This window comes from Pteropus vampyrus, unplaced genomic scaffold (genome assembly GCF_000151845.1).
Source record: "Pteropus vampyrus isolate Shadow unplaced genomic scaffold, Pvam_2.0 Scaffold260, whole genome shotgun sequence".
Lineage (NCBI taxonomy): Eukaryota > Metazoa > Chordata > Mammalia > Chiroptera > Pteropodidae > Pteropus > Pteropus vampyrus.
Genome location: NW_011889041.1, coordinates 633,195 through 651,157, shown reverse-complemented (window position 1 = coordinate 651,157; position 17,963 = coordinate 633,195). Strand labels below are relative to the sequence as shown.

At 35.2% G+C, this 17,963-nt stretch overlaps 1 protein-coding gene across 4 annotated transcripts in view; it reads right to left on the bottom strand.

Moving 5' to 3' along the window:
* Positions 1-17,963, bottom strand: part of DST (dystonin) — a 417,658-nt gene that overhangs the window by 155,561 nt on the left and 244,134 nt on the right. For 2 of the 4 annotated variants that reach the window (XM_023520357.1, XM_011375009.2), the window contains 17 exons: positions 15,879-15,991; positions 15,677-15,783; positions 13,390-13,509; positions 11,192-11,287; positions 10,942-11,069; positions 7,738-7,831; positions 7,272-7,426; positions 5,948-6,407; positions 5,736-5,864; positions 5,503-5,580; positions 5,264-5,425; positions 5,070-5,174; positions 2,636-2,731; positions 1,931-2,056; positions 1,145-1,297; positions 803-957; positions 468-594 (listed from right to left, as the gene is read on the bottom strand). In XM_023520357.1, coding sequence (XP_023376125.1) covers positions 468-594; positions 803-957; positions 1,145-1,297; positions 1,931-2,056; positions 2,636-2,731; positions 5,070-5,174; positions 5,264-5,425; positions 5,503-5,580; positions 5,736-5,864; positions 5,948-6,407; positions 7,272-7,426; positions 7,738-7,831; positions 10,942-11,069; positions 11,192-11,287; positions 13,390-13,509; positions 15,677-15,783; positions 15,879-15,991 — 2,404 coding nt within the window. Of the gene's footprint in view, positions 1-467; positions 595-802; positions 958-1,144; positions 1,298-1,930; positions 2,057-2,635; positions 2,732-5,069; positions 5,175-5,263; positions 5,426-5,502; positions 5,581-5,735; positions 5,865-5,947; positions 6,408-7,271; positions 7,427-7,737; positions 7,832-7,948; positions 8,370-10,941; positions 11,070-11,191; positions 11,288-13,389; positions 13,510-15,676; positions 15,784-15,878; positions 15,992-17,963 lie in introns of those variants that run through there. The other 2 variants (XM_011375010.2, XM_011375008.2) reach the window with 2 other exon arrangements.

The following is a 17,963-nucleotide window of genomic DNA, read 5'->3' as shown; positions in this document are numbered from 1 at the left end:
ATCCACATAATTAAGTGATTATCACACTAAGAGTTAAATGTAAATGGGACAGGTCTAAAGCTAGAGTCTCAGGGTATATGCCATTTCACATTAACAGTCATTAATAGAAGAACCATTTGGAATTAAATTCTTCTTCATTAACAATTTAAGGTTTTAAAAAACGAGGAAAAACAAGACTATAAAATTTAATAAGTGAAATTAAACTGTACCCATCTATAGAAGTCTAAACACTATATTTTATCTCTCTATCAAAATGTAAGAAATGAATATGTGATCTCCAGATTCCCCAATTCTTAGAAAGTGCCTGGTATATAGCAGGTATGTAACGAATAGTCATTGAAGGAGTGCCTGTTAGCATGGATCTTTTGGGCTCTATCCTATTCTATAGCAAAGAGAAACTCCACCCCTCGTGACAAGATGCCCCACATTTTTGGAGAGATTAGGTTGATGTATAGATTTATACTTACCGAAGCCACATTGCTTGCTCGAATTCTATCAATTTCATTGATGAGATAATGCCAGGATACTACACTCTTCATGTTTATGTGAGTCTCATGCCAAAGAGTTAGGACATTCTGATACTGTTGCTCAATTCTGAAATATGTGTAAGAAAACACAGATTAAGCCTTTTCACTCCCTCTGAAAACATGTTACAATTTTTCTTTTTGTTCGTGAAATACCCCATGTTTACTAGCTCAAAATCCTTCTGATCTTGTGGGCCTTGACAAAGTATTGATTATTTCTTTAACCTTCAGAGGGCTTCCAAAACCAGCTCTCTGTTTTTCAGCTATTGTGTACAAACCTGTTTGCAAAGTCAACTGCTTCTTTGTTTGGTGGAGGAACAGTAAAGCACACGGAGGGGACCATTGCCTCATTTCCAGTAGGGCTAATGACCTTCCATTTAGCACGATGAGAATTGTTTGCCAAAACACATTCGTCGTCTTTGTAAATGGTTATCTGGTTTTAAATGAAGAAAAGAATAATCAAATGAAGTCACTATTGACTAATCTTTTTTACATACCCAACCTTAGGATTTTTTTTTGTTTTTTTGAGGTGGAAAACTTTACTAGTAAGTAATATGACCTCATTTTAAAAATATATAAATAATGCCAGAATATGGTCTGTTTCTGGGAGTTACAAGTACCTCAATTTGTCTGTAGTCACAGATGGCTTTGATCGGAATAGAAGTTTTGAGTACACAGTCAGGATTCCTTGGCTTCAACTGAATTATTGTTTTTGCTCTCCCCATCAGGCTTGCCACTGTGCTTTTATACTGCAAAAGTTCTTCTTTCTCTTCCTAAGTAATAAATAAGATGGGTTTTAAATGGTAAAAGATTTGTATTCTCTGTTGTTTTAGGGCTTTACATAAATAAAACTTCATCAAAAAAGTATTTCTGGACCACACTGTCTAAACTTCCAATCCCTCCCCATCCTGCCTTGAATCTCTCTTCCATTGTTTTTCTTTTATTGTTTTTTCCTCTTTAGCCTTTACCACTATCTAACATACACATATATGCTACTTATTTATCATGTTTATGTCTACTCCCCTCTCTAGCACATAAGCACCACAAGTGGAGATGCTTGTCTGTTTTGTTCACTGTTCTATCTCTAGCACCTAAAACTGTGCCTAGGATATAGACAGTACTTAACAAGTATTTGTGAATGAATGACCACACACACATGCACACGTGCACAGACAGAACATTGTTAAAATATTTTAAAATATCAAGGCTATCACATAAAAAAATACTTTTTTTTGTATTTGTTACCATAAAATAGTAAAACAATGTTTAAATGCTTGATTGAATGAGGTAGAATGATCAAGAGTATCAATAAAATATAAAGTTCTGCACCTATAAAAATTTAATAAAAACTAATCTAGTCCCCACTTTACATAACTAATGAAATTCATAGGTTTTCCTACAAGTACCATTGATTCCTGCACAAGGTCTTCCAGCTTGTGAATGCTGCTTGATCTATCACAGCTGTACTTCCGCTGAATGGCATCTTTCAGATTCCTTAAGTAATCAGTAGCTTCTTTGGCATCATTGAAAAACTAGGGGAAGACAAAAACTGGTAATTAAAGTATATTAAATGCCAGTAAAGCACAAAGTTATGAAGCTCAATTACCAGGGCCCTGTGTATACTCCTCATAAGTGAAAACAGAATAAAATTAAAATAAAACTTTATAGCCATCTCCCTCTTTTAACCAAACAAGAGCTCTTGAATTTGGATAACTGTGAATGAATACTAAGTGTCCAAAGTTTATTACATTCCAAACAATTCTTCAGGGGTGAAATCTGAAGAATAACTTAAAACTTCTGAAGAACAGGGGGAAAAAAAGAGCTCTCTGTAATGACTCTCTGTAATGAAAATATTTCCTTTATAAGAGACACATTTGTAAAATAAAGATTTTCTGACACTTTCAGGGTTCTTTTAAAAGATTTCCTCCTTAACAGAATGTTTCAATGTATCCTATAGGACATACATCCCTTATATCCTACAAACAAAATATTTCAGTTTATTTCCCCTACATGTTACATACATGTATTGCAACAATAAATTACAAGGACATTTTTGTAAATCAGACGAAATCACAATGCCATCTGTTGAAGTTGTGAATCCGTTCACATACCTCAAAATATGCAGTATTCTCCTTTATGTGCTGTTCCACACACTGGCAGAGCTGTAAGATCCAGCTCCACTGTGTCTGCATTGCCGCTCGGTAGGCCTTAAAGATAAAACACAGCTATTGTCACTGCCTGGAGAGTAATGACACACATCTACAACAGTGCTTTTAAAGGATAAAAGACTCTATTTAAATAGATGGTGAGATTATTGAAATGAGATTATTCAGGGTAGTGAAATGTCCCTCTAATCTAAGAGTTATCATTTGCCCAAAGCCTGTCCTAAAAGTTTAAATATAAATTTTTAAATTAGTTCAGTTCATTTCTTTTAAATTTTAAATTTTTTATTTTTTTCTTAAAATTTATGGGAAACGCTAACTCTGGCTATTTTGACATAAAAACATATTTAACATTCGAAATGGATACAAGCTAACCTTTTCCCACCAACCCTTTCTCTAACTTTGTGGAATCTTGAAATATGCTTTCCTTTATGATACATTCCCTTCATCTTTCTTTTCTCTGGATTTTTATATTACTGGGTTATAAAGTACACCTTTGACACAAAATATATGGTTCTGTAGTTTGCTCTTTGTTTTTGCTCCTAAAACCAGGCCAGAAGCTCTTTGGGGAGAGGGGTTATTTATTTGTTTTTACCAGGAAAATATTTGGGGAGAGTACAGAAGAGTTAATGCAATCCCATATCAATGTAATTCTGGGATTATAATCATTATAATACTAGGCCTTTTTATTAAAAATATTTGTTTCCTTGAATTTTTATTTAAGACTTTATTAAAGTGCATCTTTCATGAGGGCAAAAATATTGTAGAAGACAATATTCATTAGGGAAACATGGAACATTTATATTTAAGGTGCAATTCACCGACTTCCAGAAGAGGGAGCTCTAGAAACTTTAATGATTATCATAAGTAACCCTGTCATTCTTCATCTCGAAAAAATTCTTTCCTAGTGAGCTATGCTCAGGCAGGCTTTCTGATGGAATGTACGGGGCAGCACTGGAAATCTGGCAACACACCATGATCTTATTATCTGCTCCCTCAAAGCAAGCTACTTTGAGTAAATTGGCTATAAAAGGACATACCGTGCATTGTTAGATTATGAGTTTATTTTACATATAAATATGAAATACTATTATCTACGTACCCACAAGACACTGAATAGGCCAATGATATCATAAAAATGACTAAGGCTTAATGTTATCCCTCGAGAAACTTTTAATTAGATTAACATTTTTACATAAAAGTAATCAGGTTCACATCTACATTTTCCATTCCCATCAAAATTCTTAACCTGTAATCATATAATCCTAACATATAATATAATCATAATCCTAACAGCTTTCATCTCTTTAAGGAATATTCTATTTTTAGTTTATTATTGTACAACAATATATTCAGACTCTTCCTTATTCTAATTTCCTTTCTCTATTGCTCCTCCTACTCCTGTATCTTTAACATTCCTACACAGCATTTCATGAGGATGCAAAACCTTATTTTCATATAAAAGAAGGTCAAATGTAACATTCCCAAAACTTCCTAGTGAGACCTAGAATTTTACTAATCTTTCGTGTCATGATGATTTCAGTGAACAAAGACTATCAGATTCATATCCTCAACTGTCACAGTTTGAGGCACATCACATTTTAAGCACAGCTTCACTTTTTTTCCCTTTGCCAATATACCACATCTCTCCATATCTGATGCTCCTCACTTAAACCCCAATCCCCGCCACCTTCACATTTAGAAAGTCACTAACCCTAACTAGTATATATCAGGCCTAAAAGTTAAATACGATGCTGCCACTGCCACTGCATGGACAACCTGATAAACTCCACATCAATTTTCCACTTCTGGATTTGAAACGTGCACTCAATACCATGACTCCTTGCCAGTATGGAATTTCAATACACCTCACAAAACCAGATCATAGATAAAATTATTAAATGAAAGAATAGTGACTAACACTTCTTGGTACATACTATGTACCAAGACCTATACTAGGTAGTAAGAGTACATTATTGTTCTCATTCTCACCACACTCTATGGGTTAGAAGCAATTTTCCCCTTTTTAGGTAAGTGAATGAGGCTTGGAAAGGATACGTCACTTGTGCAATGTCACGCAATCATGACGGAGAAAATAAAACATAAAAGCTTGTAAAGTCAAAGTCTTTTATATTTACTGCGATGTATCTCTTCGGTCACAGGGGTTACAAAGGTACATTTATTTTAAGCGATGGGTGGGTGACACACTTAGAGCAAGAGAACTGAAGACAAATCATATGATTTGTCAAGAATATTATTTTTGAGCCAAGTTGTAATAAAAACTTGATAGTTTGCATTTTTCAATTTATCAGCAATGAAAGAATCTGAAGGGAAATAACCAAATGACAGTTTTCAATCATGACTATTATACTTCCTGATTTACCTCAATAGTTAATCGGGCTGGGTGATTTTCCAGAAGTAGCTGCTCTGCTATCTCCTGAACTGATTTAATATTTTCTTCCTTTTGCTCGAGTTCTCTCATTAATTCCTAAATTAAGAAAAAATTCAGAAATGTCTTAGATAAAGATCTAAATCTGAAATGCAACTTTCATATTCAATTACAAAAGTTGTACTTACAGCATGGTAATCTTTTTTCCGAGGTATGTTGGTATTTCTTTCACTCCAGTCATAAGCAACTTCCTCTTCTTCTTTTTCATTCAACCAAATAAGTTCATTAGTTGCACGAGTTACAAAATTATGGAGTGTATCAAGGTGCCGTTCCTGATTTCTGGATGTATTCTTTATAAGAAAAATCACTGTAAGAATCATGTCTTTGCCAAATAGAGATGAGAGAAACAACATTTTAAACAACTTACCAAAAGTTTTGCATACTGATTCTCTAATCTGTGCAATTTTTCTGTGTAAGTTAATTTAAGAGGTGCCGTCATTTGGATCTATAATATGGTATAAAAAGACATCAAGGTTAGGAATCTTAGAGAATTTTGACTCATACTCAGTGTATCTATTATCTTGTCACAAGGTCTTTAGATAAAGAGCAAAACATCAGGAAATTCAAATGAAATATATATAAAATTTTAAATTGATATACCTCACTGATTTTAGCTTCTTTAAGGCTAGGTTCAAATTCTTCAATAGCTCGGTGAACATTTTTATGATTTTCTAAATGGCTTTCAACACTTGGTAAATCTGATCCCCATTCAGTGCGGTCCAGTTGCACCTTTAAACAGAAAATACTAGGTTTAAAACTAAAACTGAGAGCAATAAAGACTGAAATTTTCAGATAAAGTAAACACTTTTTACCTGCATTTCATCAACCCAATTCAAAAGATCCTGAACAAATTTCATGTTGATTTCCTCTTCTGTTAAATTCTGATCCAGCAAAGATGACTTTAGAAGGGGCTTTCGGATCTGCATCAACTTCAGGGTTTGCAACGAATTTGCCTCTACTTCTGAACTAAAATTTGGAACTAGTCCTGGGAAACCAGGTGTATAAGCTGGTGTGAGAGATGGAGTCAGGCGGGAAGTCAGACCTGATGACAGGCCTGATGTCACACTAGAAGGGGTCAGGGAAGGCGTTAAACTCTGGGTCAGCCCTGAGTTCAGACTTGGGTTTAAGGTCTGTGCAAATCCTGAGTTTAAACTTTGAGTAATTCCTGATATCATGAGCTTTGTCTGTTCTGTCGTCAGCATGCGTCCTTTGCTGTACACTGAGGAACATTCATTCCTTAAGGCCATAATTTCATCGCGCAGTTTTGCAACTCTGAAAAGAAAATCAAAAGGCATAAACTATAACAGACGTTTTTCATAAAGAGTGAGCTCTAATGTAAACCATGGATTTCAGTTAACAATAATGTTTCAATATTGGCTCATCAATTATAACAAGTGTATCACCCTAATGCGAGATGTTAATAAGGGAAGGGGATTAAGGAGGCATATGGGAACTCTCTGTACTTTACACTCAATTTCCCTGCTAAATCTAAACTACTAAATAAAGTCTATTTTTTAAAAAGTCATTGTAATCATATTGAGAAAAGTTTACACCCTTTTTTTTTTCACTGACTTATACTATGAGCACTTTCATTATCACATAGACTTTATAACTACCATTTATAAGAAACATAATTACTACACTATATTGTGATCATTCTCCTATTATTTGACATTTAGGGTATTTCCAAATTTTTATTATAAAACATTTCTCATGTGAACAGAGCCTTTTTATCTATATTTACTTATATATTTTATTTTTAGAATTACTATAGATTTCTTAAAGGTGGAATAACTGGATCAGGACATCATTTACCATTTTTGCTTCATACACACACACACATACACATATATTTATGTATGTATGTGTACATATATATATATATGTATGTATATATAGTATACAAGCTAAAAAGTTCCGTCTCTACTCCCAAACCTACTTCCCAAAGATATATTTTTATCCACATATATTTTTTTCCAATATTTTGTTATAAAACATTTTCATAATAGGATAAGAGAAAACTGAAAAAATATTTTTCTTATACATTCATAAAATTGCCATACTCTACATTCCTATCATGAATGCCCACAAAACAGTTATACAAAAGAACAAAGTATGAATAAATAGCACTCTTACCTCTGTACCAACTGATCTGCCTGGTAATATTTTCCATCGATAAGAATCTGTACATCAATTACATGCTGGCGTAAAAGGTTCTCACATTCAAGTATATACCCGGCAATTTCTGCTTCATTCTGAAACTGGACTCCTGATTCTAATCTTTTAGAATCCTGTGTTAACAAAAAAAGTCAATATTAATTTTGTGAAGCCACGTTTCAAAACTAGTCTCAAATGTAAAACTCGAATTATTGTAACAGAAGCCTACTTAGGTTTTCTCTATTTTCCCTTGTGGTTCAAAAACATGCTTTGCTTTTGCTCACTGTCCCTCAACAGAGCAAATAGTGCTCATAATCTTCAACTAACTTTAAGTTTCAGTTGACAAAAATACCCAGAATTGACCAAATGTTATGCAAAAGTTTTAGTTTATCCAAAAGCACAGAGCCCTCTACCACAATCCCAACAGCTCCTAAAATTAACTTACGGACTGGAGAGCCTTTCGGGCAAGTATCAGTTTGTCTTCACAGATGACACTGTCCCTCTGGACTCGGCTGGCAATCTGCTGCAACATTTCCAGCCTAAAAGAAGGAACAAAATAAAACGAAGCCTTTTCCTCGGAAGTCGCAGAGTTCACAATCACTGAAAAGTGCTGCCCACCAAAAGTAAAACAAAATCCCGCACCAAGGATTCAATACCTGTATCCATCAAAGGATTCATTGCCGAAGCTAATGCAGGAGTTGATCAGTGTTGGACCACAGTTAACAGAGAGAAAATTTTCGTTTGAATCAAGACTGGTTCGAGTGCTAGTAGTGTTACTAAACACAGAATCACTGCTATGGTAACTGTAACTACTACTGTGCATTTTTATTCCTGAAAAGTTGTTCTTTCTTGGCCATTAGAAGTAGACTAAAAAGTAGAAGGTCTGCAAAGACCTGTACTTCTAACGGTGAAAAGTGGCAGCTGAATGTTACAGATTTACTGGCTCCTTAAATATGTTGCAACATGCATATTCAACACACAGCAAATAACATGCTGATAACTATTCAAAAGAATCTTGCCTAAAGCCATGGGTTTGCTAGCTGAGGTTTACCTTTTGTAGCTTGCATTAAAATTCTACAAGAATAGACAAGGCAGGCTGATCAGGGCGTCACTGAAAAAGACTGCCCAAATATTTTCGCCAAGAGTCATCCAAATGTAACCACTTAAAAAAACAACTCAGATGCCTCACTGAAGCCCAAGTACAATTAGTAAAAGTTGTTCTGCAATAGCAATCATCAGCTAAAAGAACACAAATAGTCAATTATAGCCTGATTTTTGTAAAGGGCCAGGTCTGCACTGAATAACACAAGGCTAAAAGCTGGCACTTATAAGCACATATAAACAAATGAGTTTGATGAGAAATAACATATATTCCCATTTTAACTACCATGTCATTAGTTTATTAGGTTAAATTAATTAGAAAATAATCCATTTACCCTTCTTAATAGGATGGTTCTCAGGAATATTACTTCCAATCTTCCTATATAGTCACTTTATATTTTTAAAAACCAATGTGCTTAGTAGAATATCGATGCAATGTTTGCAAATTTACCTGTGCTTGTTTGTTCTCTAGGCTATTACCTGACATAAGAACTTCTTGTTTGTCTTTTACACACTCCCATGCACATAGCTATTGCTTGTGATGTATAGTTAGTGACAAAATACTTGTTACATCAAGAAAACTGAAGGCGTTTATCCGAACAAGCTCTTAAATATTTTCCTACCCCCAACACTACAAAGCCAAACTGCTGCTTCTCCAATCTGAAGGTTGATATTTTCTTTTCAGAAGGCAAGAAAGGAGAAACTTGAGAGTGCCATATCACAGTCAGCACACAGAAAATTTCAAAGTAATAACAGATGCACCTAACATTTATTAAGCAATTATGTGCCAGTAAATTAATTAATCATTTTATATATATTACCTCATCTCATACTCATAACCACCAAATGTGGTAGATACTATTACCTCCTCTTTACAAATGAGGAAACTGAGGCTTAAAGAGGTTAATAAACTTGTCTAAAATGACATGGCTTGCAAGCTGAGCTAATAATTTAATCTAGGATTGACTGATTCTTGGACCTTGAACTCTTAACACTACATTCTTTTATTAACCTATATTAAAATCCAGCTAGTATTCTAATGTCTAAAAATCTACTCCATACCCTTTCTCTGGCATACTCTCCATTACTTCAGATGATTAGCTTAATATCTCATTTTAATCACCCACAATTGCCTCTCCCATAAAAGGTCCATCTCATGTACTTCAACTTTATTTTGGTTGCAATGATCCAGTTATGTAAATATAATATTCTTTAACAAGAGTGTAATCAGTAATTTAATAAAGGATCGACAAGTTAGACTTACTCTCATTTCACCAACATATATATGATTTCCTATTTTGACAGTGTTGACGTCACATTTGGGGTACAAAGAACATAAGTATACTGAGTGCCTCTATGCATGCCGGCCACTGTGTTATAAACACTGACAACACGAGGGACGGCAAAAACAAGAGTGTCTCCACATTCTTGGAGCTCATAACTGTGGAACAGGTAACCCTCAATCAAACGATTACAGAAATAAACACAAAATTACAACCGAGATAAGTGTTATGAAGGCACAATACGTGTAAATAGAAGAGTTATGACCAAGACATCTGAACTAGCCTGGGAGACCAGGGAACATTTCTCAAGAAGGTAACACTGGAGCCCAATTCTGGAATGATTAGGAGTAAAGAGAGAGGTGGAGAAGAAAACAGACTTCCCTGCCAAAGGAACAGACAGCTGCCAAGATCCCAAATATGGAGGGTGGGACCTTGGCACATGAGAGCTCCTGAGAGACAGAATGTGAATGCACTACAGATAGCAAGGAGGGTATAGTGTGAGACAGGCCTGAGAGGTATGCCTGACCAGAAAGGCCTTACGCTGTAAGGCCCAGCCCCTATGCAGCTCAGAGCTAATGAGGAACAGAGATCACAATTCCCATGTACTACAGGTTAAGGCTGTGAGGTAAGGACTATAATGAAGACAAATCCATCCAACAAACGTCTCCTGAGGCACCTTCCCAGGCAACCAGGTGTAGTGGAAGAGAGAGGAAGATAAAGAATCAATGATGATTTCATGGAATAAATGCATTTGTAGAAGTTCCCAAAAAGGGAATTTGAACCGACATTTACTGTTTTCTAGAAGCCACCTCACTGCCCTTTAAACAGAGGCAGTGAGGACACTTGTTTCCATTGCCCCATGGAAAGACAGCCATAACCAAAATATAAAAAACAAAATATGTTAATTATTGACCTACGAGCTTCCAGATTTAGGCTCTGGTGTTTTGAAAGCTAGTCTGAGAAATTCTCATGGGTAATTTTGATAGGCTTTAAAACTGTAACCACCTTCTGAGTTATACACTAACTCAGCCTATCAGGTCCTTTTAAACCTTTCTACACGGATTTACTTCTCAAATCTCTCGGAAGAGTCTCTAGATTAAAAAATGGAGGATCAGAAAGACTAAGTGACTTATCCAAAGTCACACAGCCAAGGAAATAGAAAAGGTAAATGCTGGTACGAATTCTAAAATTCAAGTTCTTTCCATGAAAACAAAGAGACCACCCCTCCCCACCTGATATCAATGGCAGAAATAAGTCCAGCTTACCTTTCTACTTCTGGACGAAGTGCCTTTTCCCTCTCAAGCATGGCAATAATGAGTTTACCCCACTCTTTTTCTATATCATTTGGATGATAACCCTGAAGGAGTTTGATGCGTCCAAATTCTATCCAAATCTTGAGAAAAAAAAATGTAATGTAATGTAAAGCAAAGATGTAAAAACAAACAGACAAATAAATACATAAATAAATAAATAACAAAGATTATACTTGACAATACAAAGGAAATTTCTGCTTACCTCTAATAATTTATATAGGCGTTTAATTTTTGATTTTTCTGTCTCCTTTGGTGGAATTTCTGTTTCTTTAAACTGTAAATACTGATTATAAAGTGCCTAAAATAAAAGAATAAATAAATGAAGACTCAAACTTCAAAGACCTGTTTTCATTATAGCATAATGTTACTACTTCGAAAGCTATTTACTATGTCATATGCATTCAGCGGAATTCCTTTACAAAACTGACACTCAAGGACTATACCAATTACCAGCTTAATTGGTGACCTGGTTATATAAGATTTGATGAGGATGTAACTATTGATGTTAAAAACTGTAACCACCAACTGATGCAACATGTGCCACAATGGATAGTAATAAAGCATGGCAGTGTTTACTACAGTTTTATTAAAAATCTCTCATCAAACAAACAAAAAAACATATCCTTTAAAAGATATATTTTCCAACTGTGGCAAATTAGCTTTTGGAAAAATAATCTGATGCAAGTCTCATTAAAGGTAGTGGGGGGACCCCGTTCTTATCATATCATGGCTCTAGCTTTGAAAATAGTATTTTTATCAGATAGGGCTAAAATTTGGCCAAGTTAAAATCTGGCCACTGGCTAAGTTAAACAGATCTCTTAGTAAACAAAGATAGATGCTATTGGTTGCTGCTATTATTATAGATGTTCGAACCGTATAATTAAATTATTATCTAGTTTGCAGATACTAATTTGAAATCTCTTACATGTAATTTATTTATATTTATTAAAAAAGACCTTCATAAAAATTATGTAGATAAAACATCTCTACATTTAATAAGTGTTTACTAATTATTTCATCCTGATTCATGCTGGGTATTTTTTTTTTTTTAAGTTCCTTTAAATCTTCAGAGAGACACATTTCTGAAGGATTCAGAATTGAATGTTCTGTTGGCTATTCCCTACATATATTTCCTTTCCTGTATTAAATCCTAACATAGACACCAGCAAGTAATCTGGTGTCTCACTCAACTTTCACTCAATCTTCTTCCAAAACTTTAAGATTTTGCATCAATCAAAAGCCAGTAGAAATTTAACTAAGTGTCTGGACAATAAGAATCCATTTGAAAATAATTCGAACTTGAAATCTGAAAACTGTTTTGAACACAAAACAATGTTTTTTTGATCATCCATCAGTAAATAAGCACAGAATGCCAATATGTGCTAAATAATGTTGTGGTAGCTGTGGTGACAGAAGGGGGTCCTTTCTTGCCCTGGAAAGGTTTACGTTCACATAGACTTCATAGAAACAACTTTAGAACACTTAAAAAGCATCGTATCAACACATGTCAAGTAACTTCGTGTCAAGGACAAACTCCTTGTGATATGTGAATCAAGAGCGGTTCCACAGATGTTCTGTGCAGATTCATTAACACAATGAGTAACTATAACATGGCCCACCCGGGTTATCCAGTTTTTGTGACTGCAGTTTGATCATGGAAACAAAGTGTATAATTCAAGGAATCAGACTTTGTTGTTAATAATCACATTATCGATATCTTGAAAAAAAGTGGCCTATTTTGCTATTATAAATCATAATATACAAAATATGACAACTAATTCATTGATTAAGTTTATATATGTATGTCTTATATAAAATAAATATAATTCTATAATGTCTTTGCCTAATCTTGCAAAGAGTTAGATCTGTTTTTAGGTAGTAGCAAATGTTTTACTAAACCATGAATTCATTTATACTGGAAGTCAGGTATGGATTTTCAAATTCATATTAAACTACAGTATGTACCTATTGCTATACGAAAGAAGGCTCTGAGCAGTTTTTAACAGGATTCGACCACAGCACACTCCCAATCACTGTCATACTCGTGCAAGCTTCCCAGAGTCCTTTCTACCCCGGGCATCTGGTGGGCTCCATGCGTTTCCCGCATACCAAAAACAATGTGGCAACGTCACTTCCAGAAACTCTGTCAAACCTTAAAACACAATTCGAAGCTAAGGGACTATACATTTCTTTAAGATATCGTTGCTATTACATTTTAATTACTGATGTTTACTTCTATTTTCTCTGTATGATAAGGAAACGAGGCCATTTTTTAAAATGTCTACTTATTAGTGGCTTGCTAAGGGTAATTTTTCTTCAGCTTCTAAAATAACGGAACTATTACAGCATTATTTAAAAGTTTATTAATCAAGTCAGTCCCACTTCTGTAATGATGCTGACCTTTAGTTCTACAGGATTATTAGGAAATGTTCTCTCAGACATTGTGGTCAGATGGTGTCTAATCCACTGGATGAGGTAGTTCACCATATTCTGGTATTCAATCCATTTGACTTCTACATCCTAGAACAATAAAATGAAAGAAAGTTCCATGTCTGTAGATAACAATATTCATATCTAACACAATTTAGTCAGAAGTCATTCTGTGAATCTGCATGTCTTTAAGCCTGACCCAGATAACCAGCTAAATGTCATCTTACTTTCCACCCAGTCCCAATCCTTTCCACATAAACAGCTTTAAAAGTATGCTATCAACATTTGACCACTAAGCCTAGCCTAATGAGTGCCAATTCTGATCCAGAGACAGCAGCTGCCTGCAGCACTGTGTTGAGAAGGGTTCTGAGGCAGCATCCAAGTACAGCAGGAAAAACTGCCACAATGAACTTGCCAGGTGCTCAAGAAAGGGCAATAATAGCTTGCATAAGCCAAGTTAGTTGCCACTCTGACAACTTCATTAGATCTAAGTCCACTGCATATATAAAAATCAAAAGAGCTATACAATACAAAATAAACTGGATAAGAATAAAAACTACAGGAAATGTATATGGTGTGATTATTCAAGTATCCATTTAGCAAACTTTTTAAAAATGGAGGAAAATGAAAGGTTGTCAACTGCTATATTCAATTAAGTATTTGATGAGTGTGTATTATGTTCAAAGCATCGTGCTAAGTGTTGTAATAAAAATATAATGCTTGAAGACATAATACCTATCATCAAAAAGTTACTGTCTAGATAGGGAGGCAAGAGAGATTCATAATATGAACAGTTGAGCAAAATGAAAAGCAGTATTTAATTAAGTGTTGAAATAACTTAAACAGGTAGCACATGCTAGGAGTTGAGATAAAAATCAGGTAAGCATAAATGTGCCTGAAACAGTCACTAAAGGCTTTTGGGAGCAGTAGTCCCAGAGCAGCTTTGCAACACCCTGTGAGTAATTATTGATAAAGGGCAGAGAGGAATGGATAAAAGACAGGGGAGTCCCAAGTGAGTCAGGACTCTGAAACAGAAATGCCCTGGCTACCAGCAAACAGTTCTTGCCGAGATGTTATAGCAGAAAATGTAGGCAAGCGGAATTAACATATGCAGAATTTAGAATGTCAGAATATCTAGACTGGATTTAATCTTGCAAAGTTATATGTCACCACTGAAAGTTTTCAAGCGGATTTGGCAACAGTGTGCAGAGTTGATGGGAAGAGAAAAACAATGGGAGATGGAAAACTGTAAGAAAGTTATCATCCTGCTTCTAGAGTGAAGGGATGAATCAGGAATGGGGTAGAGGTAGTGAGACGAGAAAGCAAGGAATGGCCACAGGAAACATTCTCAAGTGACATTCAACACTGAGTCACTGGAGAATGGCACTGAGTCAGAGGAGAGGACGGGCGTGGGAGCAGACTCCTCAGGGATCAGAAGGGTAGAACGGGACCTTTGCAGGAGAGAACAAGAGGGAGAGAATGGAAGTAAGCCTAGAAACGACAGCATACTGAGGTGAAGGAAGAGGCCAGAACAGAAAGTTCACCAAGATGAGTGCCTGAATCTTCAAAGTAAATTTTTTAAAAACTATCTGCAAGGAGGAGAGGAGAAGCCCAGGATGAGGGGATCATCCCCAAACGCAAAACGTACAGGATTTCCTGTCTCTTCCAGAAATGCATGAGCACGTGTTAACATGATCACTATGACTGAACTGAATTACATGAGCCTTTGGCAAATGGTGGACTAATAAAGAGTCCAAAGCTATGTGTCAGAGATCTTGCCCTGCTTACAAAGTAGCTATGTCGATTTGGCAAAATAAATAACTTCCTCTGGGTCTCAGCGTTAAATCAGAAAAACAGTACTGAACCAACTTATCTCATGGGATCATATGAGTTAATAAACTTGAAAGTGACTTCAAAAGTGAGATATCCTATACATATACATCAAATAGAGCAGTTGTAAAACAGGAGCAAATTAAAAATGAAAATCTCCAAAATTCAGTGGTTTATAGCTAATATTTACAGAATATATAACTCTGAATAGCTTACTTTATGATACAGAACAAATTTTTCGAGTTATATTTTAACAGTGGAATGATGCCATTAAAATGCATACAATATCAGTTTGTTAAATAGCATATTCACTCAAATTCTATAAAAATATTTGATATTTAAGAACTATAAAAAGCACTATCAAAGAATTCAGTCAGCTAGGCATTACTGAATCAGCAGCTTCCAGTATGGCAAAATCAATACTCACATTTGCACCGATCCCTTCACCACCTTCAGGGACTTTGGGAAATGCATCATAGAGAGATGACACATAAGTTATTACTGATTTTTCATCAGGAGAGGAGACATCAACATCTAAAAGCGGCAATATAAATTATTTCAAAATGCTGACAGATTACTCTTAATTAGATTTTCATGCCAGTGTATACCTAGTCAAGACAACAACTCACCTTCAGGATCCAGAAGTCTTATAACACCGATTTTTTCTGCTACATAAAATGCGTGCTCTAAATTTGCAAGGTTGCTTTGAACAGCAACAGTATTCATGTCTATCAGGTCCGGCCTAGGAAAAACATTCATTGTATTAATTATGTTTTCTCATGTGCCAGTTCAATATCATATTTACATGTGTATTTATTTATATAGCAACTTTTGCAAATATTAATACTATGCCTTTGTTGAAATACAGAGATTTTCATCAAACATTTAACACTGCTTACTTCTCTCAGAAACTTCTGTGAGGCAAAGGCAAGCACAGCAAGGAAAATATTAAAATTTGAAATACATAACTTTCAGCAAAGTCTACAAATCTGATTCATAATCAGAATCTATATGAATATCTGTCTCATTCAACCTATGTAAGCTCCCTACTCCAACAGCATAGCATGCTTCCAAACCAACTAGCATCCTCTCAATGTTTCTCCCCAAACACAAAAGCTTTTACTCAGTTCAATGCCATGACCATGGCACCCTCATGCAGGATGCCCTTTCCTGTCACTGTCATCTTTGAATTTCCTACTCATCCTTGCAAGCGGAGATCAAGCCCCATCTCTTCTGTGGAGCCCTCACTAATCTTCTCAGCTTTCATTTTTCTGTCTCTGTTCCCTGAACTCCTTATACTCCTGGGCCTGTGCCAATCAATTTGGCACTTAGAATAATCATATACTTCCTTGCCCTATTAATTCACTCATCTTGTTTCTCCCACTGGTCAACACCAAGACAGCAAGAACCATGTATTAATACACATTTGTATTTTATCATTCTGCTGAGATACATACCTACAGGTAAACAGGTTGCTTAGTTAGTAATCTGAATTATAAATAACTAAACACTAGTTTATATCTTCACAAACATGTATGTACACACAGTCTCTCTCTCCCTCTCTCCCTCTTTCTCTCTCTCTTTACTCCACTCCCTGCCTTCCTCCTCCTTCTCTCTCCCTCTCTCTTTCACTCAATCACTCACTCATACCCCAGACTTCATTTCTTTCTAATTTGTGAGATTTTTGAGATACTCTAAACCACATGGATACTTTGAGGCTAGCTCTATCTGAGACAAGAAAAGATTTCTAAAATACTCCTTAAACAGAAAGTGGCAAAATATGGTAGCTATAAACTTAACTCAAGTCCAGAAACCAATCGAGAAACTTTCATTTCAAAAACAAAGCATTAAAAGAATTCAGAAACAAAAGTGAAAACAGTAAAACCTTCAAAAAAAAATGGCATGCACTCCCAAAATCACCATAAGAACCTGTTTGTCAGCTTCTAAGGGAAGGCTCTACATCCTCCACAGGCATTCTGCTTTGCTCAAAATAACCATTTGGGGAACTGCCGAAAGAGTGGGAGGGCTCATAGGCAGTGTGGGACAAATGAAATGTAAATTATTTTGAATATTACTTGGAAGGCTGTTTACATGAGAAATTCTGAAAATATAACATTAATCATAGGAAGGTAAACAGCAATTCGTACTCTTGTTTTTATCTGATAAGAAAGCAGATCTCCCAAGAAATCTAGTTATAGTTTTACAGTTCTTTAAAGGGTTCGTTACCTTAAATTGTAGCTACCATTACCTACCTCCTTATTTCCCAGAAAATTATTAGGAAATTCTTTCAGGTTTTTTACATGTCACCAATTTGGTCACTGAAAAGTGATCTTACATTTATTAAATGAACAGTAAATCTACTGACAATAGAGGTAAATAACATACCTCTAAAAATGACATTTTTTATTCACACAGAAACATTTTGAAGAATCTGCCAACTTCAATACTACTAAATAGCTGTGTATAACAGTCTATACAAAAACAAATACCTAAAGTTCAAAAAATTATTTTGCTTCCATAAAGTTCACACGTTCTGAAGAACTAAATACCAGCCTTTCTGAGTTTGCCAAATTTCCCAACAAGAAAGGGCATGTTGTTATTCGAACCCTTCCATTAGCAAAGAAAGTGAACACTGAGTAATCCAGACAGAATGAATAAAGTCATTGAAGAACAAAGTTTTTGAGTAAGAAAATAAAACATAATACTTCCTTCTG